At 40.1% G+C, this 16,385-nt stretch overlaps 1 protein-coding gene across 1 annotated transcript in view; it reads left to right on the plus strand.

Moving 5' to 3' along the window:
- LOC135471408 (regulator of telomere elongation helicase 1-like) overlaps positions 1-16,385 on the plus strand; it is a 63,916-nt gene that overhangs the window by 5,437 nt on the left and 42,094 nt on the right. The window contains 2 exon segments of the mRNA XM_064750638.1: positions 12,227-12,287; positions 13,067-13,151. Of these exon segments, the coding sequence (XP_064606708.1) occupies positions 12,227-12,287; positions 13,067-13,151 (146 nt within the window).

The following is a 16,385-nucleotide window of genomic DNA, read 5'->3' on the forward strand; positions in this document are numbered from 1 at the left end:
GTACCCACTTTGTTTCGCAAAGTGCCTTGCGGAATGGACCTACTAGGCTTTTTAATTCAATGATTAAATCTTGAGGCAGCTAAATATTAGAAACTGTCGAAACCTATAGACCTCAGCGTTTGATTTAATTGAACTAGTATGAGAGGAGAATGATCAATTTATATAATATACGTTATGCTTGTGCTTCATTGTGTCGTACATTTCGTCAAAGGCATTTTAGTTGGTAATATTTGATTCTGTCGAACATTGGCTGTGGGCAGCTAGATTAAGGCTGTTACCTGCCCTGATGGCAGGCTGACTTGAGGTGCAGACTGCCCTGATGGCAGGCACCAAAAAAAATTAAGTTACACCACTGTACATGTACATTACAAAGCAGTACGAAATTCAGATTGGCTTCTTGTCTATGGTAAAACTTCAAAATGTTCAGTATTTTGAGCTCTTCATATTGATGACATCAACAGGTATTCAATATGATTTATTTGTGAAATAATGGCTTAATTCACTGCGTATACGCTGTGACAGCTGCCGTAAAAAAAGGAAGTGTCCATTGCATTTTGATGAGGCGGCACATGTACTTACACTAGTTTTCAATTTTTACTCCCTTTCGATTTTCAAACTGATACGTATTCACCTCTGTATTCTGATTACACTTCTCTTGCATGGACCGCTCCATGGAAGAGTCCACTTCAAACAGCCCCAGGGTAGACAAGCAATAAGAATACCGCATTTCGCACGTGGTATGTCCGCACTGGTTGTTGGATAATTCTTCGCGCAAAGATTTTAGGCGGAGCCTTGAGATGTGGAAATAAAACCAAGAAGAGATTGACAGATGGTAGTCCTGGATGGGATATTTATCTAACAAGGTGACAAGTACTACACATGAAGCTATGGCAGTCAGTAACAGTTAATGCACTCGATAAGCTGTCTAGACATACGCCGGATGTTACCAGCTGCAGACTCACGGCCAGCTCAACAGCTTTGTGCAGTCACAACATGAAACCCGCAGATGAAGACCTGCAGGCTTGGATATTTCCGACATATACTTGCCAGTGTCACCAGATATTCGCGAACCCAGCGTACCATACAAACGTTGGAAAAAGCAGTAGGGTGTTTGTGTGGGTGCTGGAAAAGACTTTTATTTGCATCATAAAATTATGGACTTTATAAAAAGACGTTTTTGACTGGACTTGATGGTCAGAATTTCAATAGAAATTTAAAATAAATAAATTAACATGTGTACATTGAATTGCTTTTGCTTTTCATTGTTTATACTTCTTAGTTGCTAAATGTACATAGGTCTGTCAATGGGTGTAAGTAATCTGCCCTCCACTTGTTAACATGCATATATATTGCACGTCTTCATGTTGATGACGTTGATATAATTTGTTTTCATACGTTTAAACTGTGTGCTGTATCAGCCTATTTTTCCTGCGCGTGGAACAACCCTGCTATGATGTTACTCTTCAACAACAGTGTTGGGTTGCATGAAAAAATTCACAGCATATAAGGTCCAAACATACGCAGTCGTTTTCTCTATTCTCTGTGTAGCACATATTTCACAGACATGCCAGAATTATTTATTTGAATGATGTTTTATGCCGTACTTAAGAATTTTTCACTTACACGACGGCAGCCAACATTATGGTTGTAGAAAACCAGGCAGAGCCCGCGGGAAACCCACAACCATCCGCAGGTTGCGGGACAGGCCTTCCACGTTCAGCATGAGAGGAAGCCATCATGTCCTCGACTTGAACTCACATTGACTGCATTGGTGAGAGGCTCCTGGGCCAATTGAGCCACACTCGGCCACGGATCTCTCCCCCCCCCCCCCCCCCCCCCCCCCACTTATCCAATACAATTTAAATATGTGCAATGTGTTACGTTCCATTTTTAACAATGTGGTTAACATGGAAGTGGGTAAAACACAGCAATTATTTTTGTGTCTGAAATTATGACTGTTTACATGGCACAAAGTCATCTGTTTGATGACCTGGGATCAATTTGAGGTCATCAATTTTATCTTGAGCTATTAAAAATGACTGAATGACATTTTCACCCCTGAATGTCACCATGGCAAATGTGGTCGATGCAACATTGCCACAGCTTTGTCAAATGCGCCTCAGAAATCAGCTTCTGAGTACCATGGCATGCTGGACCCCATTATTATTGCACTGGGCCCAAGCCAGCATTCCAGTATTGTGGCATGCTAAGCACCAGACAGCTTCCCAGTATTGTGACATACTGAGCCCCAGACAGCTTCCCAGTATTGTGACATACTGAGGCCCAGACAGCTTCCCAGGATTGTGACATACTGAGCCCCAGACAGCTTCCCAGTATTGTGGCATACTGAGCCCCAGACAGCTTCCCAGTATTGTGACATACTGAGGCCCAGACAGCTTCCCAGGATTGTGACATACTGAGCCCCAGACAGCTTCCCAGGATTGTGATATAGTGAGCCCCAGCCATCTTCCCAGTATTGTAACATACTGAGGCCCAGACAGCTTCCCAGTATTGTGACATACTGAGCCCCAGACAGCTTCCCAGTATTGTGGCATACTGAGCCCCAGACAGCTTCCCATTATTGTGGCATACTGAGCCCCAGACAGCTTCCCAGTATTGTGACATACTGAGCCCCAGACAGCTTCCCAGTATTGTGACATACTGAGGCCCAGACAGCTTCCCAGTATTGTGACATACTGAGCCCCAGACAGCTTCCCAGTATTGTGGCATACTGAGCCCCAGACAGCTTCCCAGTATTGTGACATACTGAGGCCCAGACAGCTTCCCAGGATTGTGACATACTGAGCCCCAGACAGCTTCCCAGGATTGTGATATAGTGAGCCCCAGCCATCTTCCCAGTATTGTAACATACTGAGGCCCAGACAGCTTCCCAGTATTGTGACATACTGAGCCCCAGACAGCTTCCCAGTATTGTGGCATACTGAGCCCCAGACAGCTTCCCAGTATTGTGGCATACTGAGCCCCAGACAGCTTGCCAGGATTGTGGCATACTGAGCCCCACACAGCTTCCCAGTATTGTGACATACTGAGCCCCAGACAGCTTCCCAGGATTGTGGCATACTGAGCCCCAGACAGCTTCCCGGTATTGTGGCATACTGAGCCCCAGACAGCTTCCCAGTATTGTGGCATACTGAGCCCCAGACAGCTTCCCAGTATTGTGGCATACTGAGCCCCAGACAGCTTCCCAGTATTGTGACATACTGAGCCCCAGACAGCTTCCCAGTATTGTGACATACTGAGCCCCAGCCATCTTCCCAGTATTGTGGCATACTGATCCCCAGACAGCTTCCCAGTATTGTGGCATACTGAGCCCCAGACAGCTTCCCAGGATTGTGACATACTGAGCCTCAGACAGCTTCCCAGTATTGTGGCATACTGAGCCCCAGACAGCTTCCCAGGATTGTGGTATACTGAGTCCCAGACAGCTTCCCAGTATTGTGGCATACTGAGCCCCAGCCATCTTCCCAGTATTGTGACATACTGAGCCCCAGACAGCTTCCCAGTGTTGTGTCATTCTGTGCCGCAGCCTGACAACTCCCCAGTATTGTGGCATTCTTTGCCGCAACCAGACAGCTTCCCAGTATTGTGTTATTCTGTGCCCCAGCCAGACAACTCGCCAGTATTGTGGCATTCTTTGCCGCAGCCTGACAACTCCCCAGTATTGTGGCATTCTTTGCCGCAGCCTGACAACTCCCCAGTATTGTGGCATTCTTTGCCGCAGCCTGACAACTCCCCAGTATTGTGTCATTCTGTGCCACAGGTTGACAACTCCCCAGTATTGTGTCATTCTGTGCCGCAGGTTGACAACTCCCCAGTATTGTGTCATTCTGTGCCGCAGCCTGACAACTTTCAAGTAATGTGGCATTCTGTGCTGTAGCCAGACAGCTTCCAGGTATTGTGGCATTCTGTGCCGCAACCAGACAGCTTCCCAGTATTGTGTCATTCTGTGCTGCAGCCTGACAACTTTCAAGTAATGTGGCATTCTGTGCTGTAGCCAGACAGCTTCCAGGTATTGTGGCATTCTGTGCCGCAACCAGACAGCTTCCCAGTATTGTGTCATTCTGTGCTGCAGCCTGACAACTTTCAAGTATTGTGGCATTCTGTGCTGTAGCCAGACAACTCCCCAGTATTGTGGCATTCTGTGCCGCAGCCTGACAACTCCCCAGTATTGTGGCATTCTGTGCTGTAGCCAGACAGCTTCCCAGTATTGTGGCATTCTGTGCCGCAGCCTGACAACTTTCAAGTATTGTGGCATTCTGTGCTGTAGCCAGACAGCTTCTCAATATTGTAGTACTTAGCACACATCAAGCCAGCAGGCAGGCCATTAAATCCTCTTTGCTTGACTCACCAGTATTGCATGTCTCCTGTAATTATCTGGTATGTCTTTTTTAGTTAGCCAGTAAGAAATCTGTGGCCTGAGTACTACATGTATTCCAGACTTGCCTCTCCAGTAAGAGCCTGTCTGACAATTGCTGAACTTTTCAACTCACACTGGTCCAGGTTTTTATGATCTTGATACGTTTAGGTTTACATTCCGCTCCCTTAGGATCACCCTCTTGTTTTTGATCAGGAGCAATTTCTTTCCAAATCAGGCCAACTATTAACGTTGTCTTTTTTTTATCTGGAGTCATACACAACAGAAACAGATTCCCCAGTTACAATTTAGATGTGGTGGGAAATAAACCCTTGACCAAAGAGAAAAAAAAGCAACACTTTATGTTTATAATTTAAACGACCTGAGCAGATATCATCAATATCACCAATAGCAATTTACACCTGTTTTAATAGTTGAGAGCCAAAGGGATATTAAAGTTTTCTTTTTATAGGACTTTTTGATCTAGTTGGATTAAGACATGCAGGTGCTACCTTTAATGGTTTTGACTGCAGCTACACCTGTTTGTTGGAAGTGTGATCATTATTAGATTCCAAGCAAGGTGTTCTGAATCCAGATTTGTTCAGCCTTTAAACTGACTTCAACTCTAATTCTTCAGCCTTTAAAGTGACTTCAAGGCTAATTCTTCAGCCTTTAAACTGACTTCAACTCTAATTCTTCAGCCTTTAAACTGACTTCAAGTCTAATTCTTCAGCCTTTAAACTGACTTTCACTCTAATTATTCAGCCTTTAAAGTGACTTCAAGGCTAATTCTTCAGCCTTTAAACTGACTTTCACTCTAATTCTTCAGCCTTTAAACTGACTTTCACTCTAATTCTTCAGCCTTTAAACTGACTTTCACTCTAATTCTTCAGCCTTTAAACTGACTTTCACTCTAATTCTTCAGCCTTTAAACTGACTTCAACTCTAATTCTTCAGCCTTTAAACTGACTTTCACTCTAATTCTTTAGCCTTTAAACTGACTTTCACTCTAATTCTTCAGCCTTTAAACTGACTTCAACTCTAATTCTTCAGCCACATTCTGAGAGAACTATGCGGTGTAGAGAAATAGTCTGCGCGGTTTTATGAAGCTTGCATCTTTAGTGACAAAAAGAAATCATTTTTGGTAATTTTCATGATAGTGGTCAGAAAGTAAGTTTACAGTAAGTTGAGAAATGACATTTTGTAAGGTAGTGTAAATCATGAAATCATGAACGAAGTATGAAACAAGCATGTAGTAAATTAGGCTAAAATAAGTGTGTGAGTACTGGGCATGGTGTACAGTCATGGAAATCCAGGTGACAAAAAACAGGAGTTTTAGAGGCAGATTAAGTTAACAAAATCTTACTTTGGTGCTGAAAATTTTATCATGCTTTCCAAACACCTTTTTACATGTAAGAACTTTTAGGATGAGGCAGATGAGAAACTTATTCATGGTTTAGATCAGATACAGTATTTATGATCCTATGTCCACATTTTGTATGTAACAAGACATCATCTGAATTTTAATTCACTTGTTGAATGTTATCATGCTTTCCAAACAGTCCTCAAAACACCTTTTTACATGTAAGAACTTTTAGGATGAGGCAGATGAGAACAAGACATCATCAGAATTTTAATTCACTTGTCGAGTGAAATTTTAACTTAACATTTTGTCTACTTACTTGTAAAAGTATTAATGTCAATTTTGTTGCAAGAGTGTTCCTTTCTTTCTATAAGACCATTGAATTCCTGCTTTAATACAATACTTTCAGCTTGGTTCTGTGTATTCATCTATCTGATAGTTTTACACAAGTAGTGGCTGTATGCTTGCTGGTTCTGCTTGATTTAGGGTCTGGATGCATTGTATCGGATACCTGTTCTTGAATTAAGTGCTTTTTTCAGAGGCTTAATGGTACAGACCCGTTCGAGTAACAGGAGATGTGAAGATGTGGACATTAGAGAGGAAGTACAGTACAAAGTGTTCCGTCTAAAAACTGTATGTTTGAAAAAGGAAAGCAATAAAACCAGCTTGCCTCTGCGGTTCTAATGCTGCGGGAATCAGCTCATGAAGTATTGATGATTGGGCGCATTGTGAATAGACAGAATATTCAGGACTAACATGGCTTAGATGTGTGGGTACAGTGTAGTACAGCAGGAGGGGATGCTCTGTGTCCCCAGCAAGTCTGAGCTAATTAGCTACTACTACTCTTGCTCCTGGCAGACATCAATCCTACATCGTATGCCTACAGGGACCGCAGCTAGAAGATGCTTACACAAAATCTTACTGCGTGGAATATTGGAAGTGCCTCGGCATCATGTTCTAGTCTACGAATTCATGGCTGCTCCAACCCAACCATTGTTAGCAGACAGATGTCTTTTTTTTTTTTTTTTTTTGATCTGCAGAAATCTGCTGGTTGTTGAAAAGCTTCTGCCTTTGTACCTTTTTTTTCTGCTGAGACATTTTTATGTATACTAATGGTACACCACTTTAATTTTTTGTTTTATGTATTTATTTTTTGGATTGCTGTTTCACGCCGAACTCAAGAATATTTCACTTGTACCAGTATTATGTTGGGAGTGAACCAGGCAGAACCACTGGGAAACACACGACCATTTGCAGGTTGCTGCAAGACCTTCTCACATACGAACGGAGAGGAAACCAGCATGAGCTAGACTTGAACTCTGAGCCACCGCATTGGTTAGAGGCTCCTGGGTCATTATGCCGCGCTGGCGTGCTAGCCCACTCTGCCCCCCACAGACAAGCAAATAAATAGATCAGGATACATTACAAGCCTCCATTTATGGCATCATTATTAGCAAACGAAGAGTGTAAACATGGAAGTATAGAATTTCCATCACTGAGCCTCTTGGTACTGGCGTACTAGTACATGTGCATTAACATGTATGTTAATTCTGAAAATTAGGTCATGGTTAGATGATAGTGTTAAGATCAGCAGAAATATGTGGCTTTTATTCTGTATACAATGTATATATGCAGTTGCTAGGTTCATTCCACGACGTCACATGACAATGTGGTCGAGCATTGATTTTGTCAGGGTGCCAAATTCAGAGCCCATGCTGGTCCCACATGGCATTGTTAGGGACGCATCCCTGTATGAGCCATCCCCACCAGATCTGGACCCTGTTGGCCTATAGGACCTCTCCGTGGCCTGGATGGGGCAGAGAGACAGCGTCGAAGTACGTGCTCTCCCTGCTTGTCAGAAGCATCTGTATCTATTAGGACCTGTCAAGTTCTAATCTATGGATTCAAAACTGGCTTTAGCTATCGATCAACCAACAACCCACACACATTCGATAACACCCAATTTTGGCATTGTTCCCACACTTAATATACGACTATAACTTGTTAGTATGACTCAGTCATGTGTTAGTCAGAGGATGACCAGAGTCATTCATGAAGCTCGGTCCAAACAGTATTTAGAATCTTCAAAACTTCGTCTGATTTTTCAGATGTTGCCTAATTTATTTAATGGCGGTCTTCCCATTTAAATTTTCTGCATACTGTAACTATTGGCTGCATTTATTTAGTTGTTTGATTGCTATTTACTATAGGCTATAATCATGCTACATGACTTGAAAATACTGGGTCTGCTTTCACATATGACAGACAACCTACAAAATTTTCGGAACAGGTACCAGAAGAGTAATATGTAATTTCATCTATAGAATTAAAATAATTCTGGTATAAAGTTAAGTTTTATTTTTTCTATAGCCAAAAAGACTGTAAATGTATGGCTTTTGTCTGTCTGTTCATGTTTTTTGTGTTTTTTGATTTTTGGCTTGTTTTTGTTTGGTTTTTTTTGGTCACATTTGGGTATGGATTTTTAATTGCTTTAACCAGCATAATGATGGTGACAAAGCTAAACTGTGGTTAAAACTTAAAAACTAAATTCTATCTTGTAGTGTACAACCTGGAAGCATTTCATTCTTCAAAGGTCGTTTTACGTCGAAGTAAAAGTCCAAATAATGGTGGATCGTAACGCATTGTTGGTATTCATTTGAAAAATCGAGGCTTCCGATAAGAACACACAATTTGTTTTCTTCACTTTGTTCCTGGAGTCATTGGCAGTAAATTTTCTCATCCTTTTACTGCAGTTTCAAAACATGGTCTCACTTTGGTATTTTAGTGGAATGACCTGTTTTCCACCGTATTTATTGAATCCTCTCCCCACCCCCTCCCCTCTTCTTAAATGTTAAAATGTTTTTGATTTGAGCCTAGATGGACCTCATCCAGAGTGTCAGAAGAAGCTGTCCATGAACAATGTTGTGTTGTCTAAGTGTACCAGGACGTTCTTAAACACGTAGCCCCTATAAACACAAATATAGCACTAACATTGCCCTCTAGGGTGAATGCACATTTGTACACTGCATGCGCTAGCCAGGCAGATATAATTGTTACACGTGTCACATTGCCCTAGCTTAGAACATGCCTACTCACATACATGTCAGAGTTAAGCACCAGCAGCATTTGCCTGTCTTTGTCATTATCAGTCATACATGTACACTATTGTAGCTGTCCAATGAACTTGTGTCTTGCCTTTTTAAGCTACCTGTACATAACTACTGTATTTCAACTAAAATTTGGAGGGTATGAAAATGTACCTTCAGAAGCACTTAAAGTGGTGCAGACGCATTAAAGAAAAGACAACAAATAATATTTAATAGCTAAGAGGAGAGAATACAGACCTAGGGGCCTCAGACATTTGCTTGGAAACTGTGGATCAATTATTCAGAAATTCCGTTTCCTCATTGTGTGTGATTTTGCTTACTTTGAACTGCAATATCTCAGTTGTATAACATCACAAAAGTAAAAAGTTATACTTTCTGAACTTCCTGCGGGATACTTTTATCAATGCAAACAAGTACATGCATGTACATTTGGTTGAGTTTTGTTTTTACACAAGATTTACATAAGTGACTGTATTTCACCTAAAGGTTGGCATTCAGTTCCAAGTGACATCTTTCACTTGATTCATCAACATTATTGGGCCACTTGAGAGTTGTTTTTTTGTGTGTGTGTGGGAAGTTTGATCAATTTCTTATCAGAAAAATTTAAGTCTTGGCATCAAAAATATACTGTTAAGACCTTTATGTGCTTTTGAAAATGTGTTTTTATGTACCAAACTTCAGGTGAAATATGTTGTTCAGACTTCACAAAAAGCTCCTAAGTGACCATATTTAAGGGTATATGAATCAGTCACAATATTTTGAAAAATGAGAAATTTTAGGTGAAATAACAGTATTTTCAGAGCACATCATGGCCAGAGACCCATATCACAAGAAATTTAAGGCTAATAGCCTGAAACAAAAGTTAAACTCATAATTCTATAATATGCTTTTAATTTTCCTAATACATGCAATGTTGAACGCCAGTGGGCCTAAAATCAAAGATGTATCCTTCAGAACATACTAGCTCCATGACCCGGCCTTGCCACAACATTCGACCTTGGCCGATGCCATTTCAAACTCGTGGCATTCTCACAAGTTCATCCCACAAATTCATTAACAGGTGGCAATAAAGTCACGCAAATAATGGTCGCATACACAGAGAAGTTTATGCAAAAACTAATAAGAAATTTGGGAAATCAGTAAGCAAAACTGATTTGTTGCAAACATGCTTCACACCCCTGCTTAGAGCTCTCAGGAGGTCACCCTGATTTGGTGATGATGAATGTAGCGGTGGAGGGGAAAAAGGTTGTTTAATTTGTGCTTCGTTATCTTCCTTTTAATGTCTAGTAAATATGCAAAAGTTTAAAGTAAGTATAATAGAATAGAAATTATGACTCTCTCTCTCTAGTCAATATGTTAAAACCTTTAAAAACCTGGAAGAGTTGAAATTTTAGAACAAGGTGCTGCAGACATCCAAGTGAAAATGGAATATGAAAAAAGTTCACTTGCCCTATTAAATTCATTATTATTTAAGTTCATTATTGATGATTACAACTAATATGTCATATACATACATGTATGTGTATGGATATACATTGTGTGAAACTCATTTTCCCTTTTGCATTGTATCCAATAATATCTTGGCAGAAGGGGCCTCCATGGTCTGGTGGTTACATGTTGGCACTGTGTTTCACCAATGCAGATTTTATGTCCAGATCATGCTGGCTTCCTCACCGGTTGTACGTGGAAAGGTCTGCAGCAACCTGCGGATGGTCGTGGGTTTCTCAGAGCCCAGTTCCCTCCCATCACAGGCTGGCCACTGTCATGAAAGTGAATGTTCTTGAGTATTGCAATGAAATAAATAGATAAGCAAATATACCTTGGAAGATTTTTTTATTTTTTTTTATTTTGTGCCGTACTGAAGAATATTCACTTATACTACGGCGGCCAGCATTATGGTGGGAGGAAACCGTGCAGAGCCTAGGGGAAACCCAGGACCATCCGCAGGTTGCTGCCAGACCTTCCCACGTACAGACGAAGCCAGCATGAACAGGACTTGAACTCACAACGACCGCATTGGTGAGAGGCTTCTGGGTCAATTACCTTGGAAGAGGAAATTGACACCTACGACCATAATAACCAAGTAGTTTTAATTCAGCAGTTCAGCCAAAACTAGCTTCGTGTTTATTCTGTGTGCTAGCGTGATGTAAAGTGTTTAACTATGATAGGATTTGTCTGACAATATTGAGTGTCGATCACCATGGACATTTTGATCAATTTAGACTTAGCAGGCTGAAATCAGAAATGTAGGTTCTACATCTTTTGCTATGTAAATAGTCATAGGCTTTAATCTTTCTTAATAATAGAAGATCAATCTCAATTTATCTTGCCTATAATACATAATTAAAGATGCGTAAGTCTTTGGCCTCAAAGAATATGGGGATCTTGCGTTAAAGAGGAAGGGTATGTTAAGTAGACACAGCATTTATTCTGCCTAAAGTCGGCGTCAGGAAGGCTGGGTTTAGAAATGATAGCCTTGGCCGGGTAGAGGGAACATACCTGGGGTTACATTATTGATGTAGGTTGGTTGCTGTAATAATGTGGAGACTTCAGCAAACAAGCGATGACTCATACTATAGCTGTTTATCAGCTCCCTGCTTATAGGTTGTTGGCTATTGGAATGGTATAAGGAAAGGTGTTTGGTTCACTGATTGTAATCATTTGGAATCGGTGATGTGTGTATTATCTCTAGCTGACTCATGCTGGCTAGCATTGTGTTATTCAGACCACAATGAGCATGGGTTCAATCCTGAGGGTAGTCATCCATGACTCAACAGACTGCTGTCATGAGATTGCATTCACTTAATTTTTTTAAAATTGAATCATGTCCTATTATTTGGTAGAAGATATAATTAATGGCTAGCCAGCAAGTTGCAGATGGTCAAGGGTTTCTCCCAGACACTTGGTTTTCTCGCACCACAATGCTGGTCACGCCATGTAAGTAAAAAATAAGCATAATTAATGTGAGAACTATCAAATGCCTGACAGGATGTATTGTATTGATTTCAAACGTTCCTTTTCTGGCTCATCATCAGGACTTTACATTGAAGGCAGAACGTTACAGTTACAAACTCATACACTCATATGACATTGTGGAAATTGCGCTACAATCCATTTTTTACATTGCAGTAACTAAAGGTCCCACTTCACAATAGCACCTCCTCATGTGATAGAAAAATATGCTGCCTCGCCATTGTACTTGCAGGCAGCCCATGATATATATGTATATCATACTGTTATGACAAGACGCTTGTTAAGCCCTATATGTTAAGCCACAATCAAGTGCACGTATTGTGAGTGTTATTTGTTTTTTTGGAAGGTGTATATTTCTCTGTGACAATCATCTATAGCTCTACATTTACTGTTTTAATTGCGTTTCAGGTTCACATGTGCCGGCACAAAGTCAATGCACGAACGTGCCACTATTACAACCACTTAGATGGTAAGTCAATTAATATTGTCTTGGTAAGGATGCACTAAAGTTAGATCTGTTAGTTAGATTCTTATGCCCAATGGGCCTTGTTTTGCAAAGCATTATTTATGTTATGGTAAAACTTACAGGTGGGAAAAATTGTGATCTTATAAGGATAATAAGGCTTATTTTATAGCTAAAGTGTCATTTTCGCCAGACTATTGGTCTGTGACCAGCGGGGTTCGATGATTCCAATGAAGAGGTGACAATTACATGCAAATGTACCATGGCAAAAGTAAATAAGGTAGGGCGGTAAAACAACCATCGTGATCAGAAAAATAAACAGAATGTCATATATTTGCTCATTTAACAGTTAAAACTGATTACTGAACCAGTGACAGTCCTGTGTAGTGGGAGCCTCTCACTAGTGGCAGTCGCGGTGAGTTCAAGTCCAGTTCTTGCTGGCTTCCTGTCTGTCCGCATATGGGAAGATCTTCAACAATTTGTGGATGGTTATGGGTCCCCCCCCCCCCCATTCTGGTGAGAGGGCTCTCACCAGAATGCTGGCCACCGTCATCTAAGTGAAATATCCTTGAGCACGTCATAAAACACCAGTCAAATAAATATTAGTAAATAAATAAACCCTGCTTGGCATTGCCAAATTGGTGACTGGTACAGGTATGTATATATGAGCAGGAATTTTATAATCCCTCACACTTTTAGTTGCCGAGCATGTAAAATATATTTTATATACTTACATGCGACTTGATGACTACATTAATTGAAATGTTTTTGTTATTTCTTCAAAGAATTAAAGAAGAATGGTGATATGAGGCAAGCGGTTGGTGCTGTAGCTGATATTGAAGACTTGATGAAGTTCGGAGAAAAGAACAAGTAAGTTTATAGTTCAAAGCAAAGTGCCACAATATTCTACAATGGCCAAAACATACCTACAATTTTCTAAATTGGGTTTTGCTCCAGTATCATGAAACGATCTTAGACTTTACAATTTTAATTATTAAGTTTGTTGTGCCCCTTTTTGTCATTTTAGCTGAACTTTATTGTACAACAACTTATCCAGAATTTACATTGTCAAGCAATATTTTGACCTTGTTACACCAGGAGTATAAAGTGTTCAAAGTGATGTGAAAATTTGATTTATAGATGAAGAAAACAAAAAAAAAATTCTGATGAAAGTCAGGTGAACTGTTTTTATTTTATTATGGTATTAATGAGGATGTAACAGATGTTTTATGAATAGATTTTCACTAGAATATGATCTTCTCATCTAACGAGTGTTTTCAACCTAGATTTTGATAATATTTATATTTTTAATGTGTTCATAAATATTATCACAATTCAGGTTAAATGCATGTTTTTAGATATAAACAACAGATTTAAATTGAATTAAATTTGTAAAAAAGTGCATCACATCCTTATTTAGAACATTATTATACAAAGACGATATATATATAGAAGCAAGAGGTCACAAATACCCACGTACAAAAATATGTTGAATACTCTTTTCTCCTGAAAGAAAAAATCCAAAAAAAATATCAAAGACCATATTTGAAAATAAGTTTTCATGCCCTTTCATCTGATTTTGGCGTCATTTTTATGTTTTCTCCTCCTTTAAGTCTAAGATGGCTCCTTGATTCCAGTCAGTCACACGTGCCTTACAGTGGTAGATTTTGTGTAATGTAGAGATTTTCTTCACTGGGACCAGTGAACATCACTTCAAATCAAGACAAAGCAAACTCCACTAAATGAATTCCAAGGATGATGAAATCTTGTATATCTACATATCAAATATATCACTGAAATGACTCAGACTAAAATGTCAACTTTGTTCGGGTATGTATTATGCAAGCGGTGACCATGGTGATCTTTTGTATGAGTAGTGGTTTCTTGGTCAAGAAGCTTGTCCTTAGCCTGCCCGACCCATAGGTTGTTGGTTGAATCCAAGCCTTGGACATGTTGGACAAGGAGGTTTCACATTTCCTTGCCTGTTCTGCTCCCTGGGGCATCAGTCAACCTTTCTCTTGAGACATTTGAGGTCCTATTTAGTATTACATGAAGTTTATGGTTGGCTGTTTGCTTTGTCGACTTATTGCATTGACTTATTGACTGTGTTATGCCACCAAGGCTATGCGAACTGTTGAGGGAGGCAATTCAACGGACTAACACAACAGTTAATGTGTCATACCTTGTGATGCGAATAACAGGCTTTTGACCTTGACCGTCAGCAAGGTCATGTAATTGCTGCATTAACAGCTTATGTAGATGACACTCTTTCTTGATAAAATGTACATACGAAAGTAATAGTCATGTGAAAATATGTTTACAACAGTATTTCAAATAAGGATCTACAGTGTAGTCTTAATGTTGGTATCTGGAAGTGCTTATAAAATGTAGGTGTATGTTCCCATGTGCATGTAACTAAATCAGGTGATATGATGATGTCCATAATAATTACATATAACTCGGGGGCAGGCTGGGAGGGAGCCTTTATAATGGCCCACACAGCTACTGAATGTTGTAGCCAGACTGTCTGGGAGATGTCAGCAGACAGCTGGCAGTTTGTATGGTAATCAGGTTGCCAGCCTACACATGTGGTTATAAGGGAACACAGACAACACCGTTAGTCTTCTCATATCCGTAGATTTTGCTCAGGTCCCTGGTTTCTGTCACATTGTATTGACCAGCAAATCACACAGACGGGATTGCACATATTCTATGAACTTCTGCATTAAGTAATACTGGATTTCCACCATGTCCTGCGTGACCTATTTGTGTGACCCCCACTTAATAATGAGTGGTAAACATGTATATGTAGGAATCACTTTTTCTGTGGTTCCATAGATCCTGAATTCATATGTGCCCATGTCTTGAAAACTACCCAGAGGAAATGTATGCGGAATCTTGGGTCCTGTTCGAAACTAGCCCGATCCATATGTATAAAATTTTGCATGTATGTATGTAATGAATTTTCTGATCGTTATTGGATGTTGGTTTCTGTATAATAACTGCACCAAATAGTGATTGATTTTTATAAAATTTTCTGTGCATGCAGGCTCTTTTTATATGATGTAACTCAGATTGAGGTTGAACATACATGATTTGCATATTTAATGGTTTCCAATATTTAATGGTTTCCGATATTCTGATTGGATGCCTTGCTCATATATTGAAATTGAAGAGAAAATCATGAAACTGTCAATAAATATATTTTCGAGAAAAACAAAAGCATTTTAAGTTCATATTATCAGTTATCTTGTGTGTTCAGAGCCAGGATAACATGACATACTGTAATTCTTCAACCTTTTTGCATGTTTGCAAGGTGTTTATTCAAGCATATTTTGAAGGTGTTATCCTATGTAGACTAAAAACATTACGCTTTTTGTGAAACCCTGAAATTGGCCATTCCTACCAATGTAGTTTTGTTTCCAAATCAACTTAAAAATGTGCATAAATTTGCACTGAAAGTTGCTCTTCCATATTGGAAAGAATATGGAAAGGAATTTGGGTACATGTACATATGCCTTTTATGGTCAAAATACCTCTGATGTTTAGGTGTTTTTTTTTTGTTTTTTTTTTTGATTGGTGATTTACGCCGTACTCAAGAATATTTCACTTATACGACGGCGGCCAGCATTATGGTGGGTGGAAATCGGGCACAGCCCGGGGAAAACCCACGACCATCTGCAGGTTGCTGACAGACCTTCCCACATACTGCCAAAGAGGAAGCCAGCATGAGCTGGCCAGCATGAGCTCTGAACGACCGCATTGGTGAGAGGCTCCTGGGTCATTACGCTGCGCTAGCGCGCTAACCGACTGAGCCACAGAGGCCCCTCTGATGTTTAGGTAATGATTCCTATGATTATCATGTACATGTGCTATGGAAAAAATACATGGAAAAAAATAGGCTTTCCTAAGTATATTCCATATGTTATACATGTATTTATGAGAGAGAAAAAAAGTCCTGTATTTTGCCCTCCATTTCTTCTGGCAAGCTCTGGAAGACCCAGTAATATCAGCCAATGATGAGCTTTTAGAAGTATCAGCTCAGTCACATTTGCCTGCCATTGGGACATGCATGCAGACTGAAGAAGTGAGAATAGCAGATTG

Source organism: Liolophura sinensis, chromosome 7, assembly GCF_032854445.1.
Source record: "Liolophura sinensis isolate JHLJ2023 chromosome 7, CUHK_Ljap_v2, whole genome shotgun sequence".
NCBI lineage: Eukaryota > Metazoa > Mollusca > Polyplacophora > Chitonida > Chitonidae > Liolophura > Liolophura sinensis.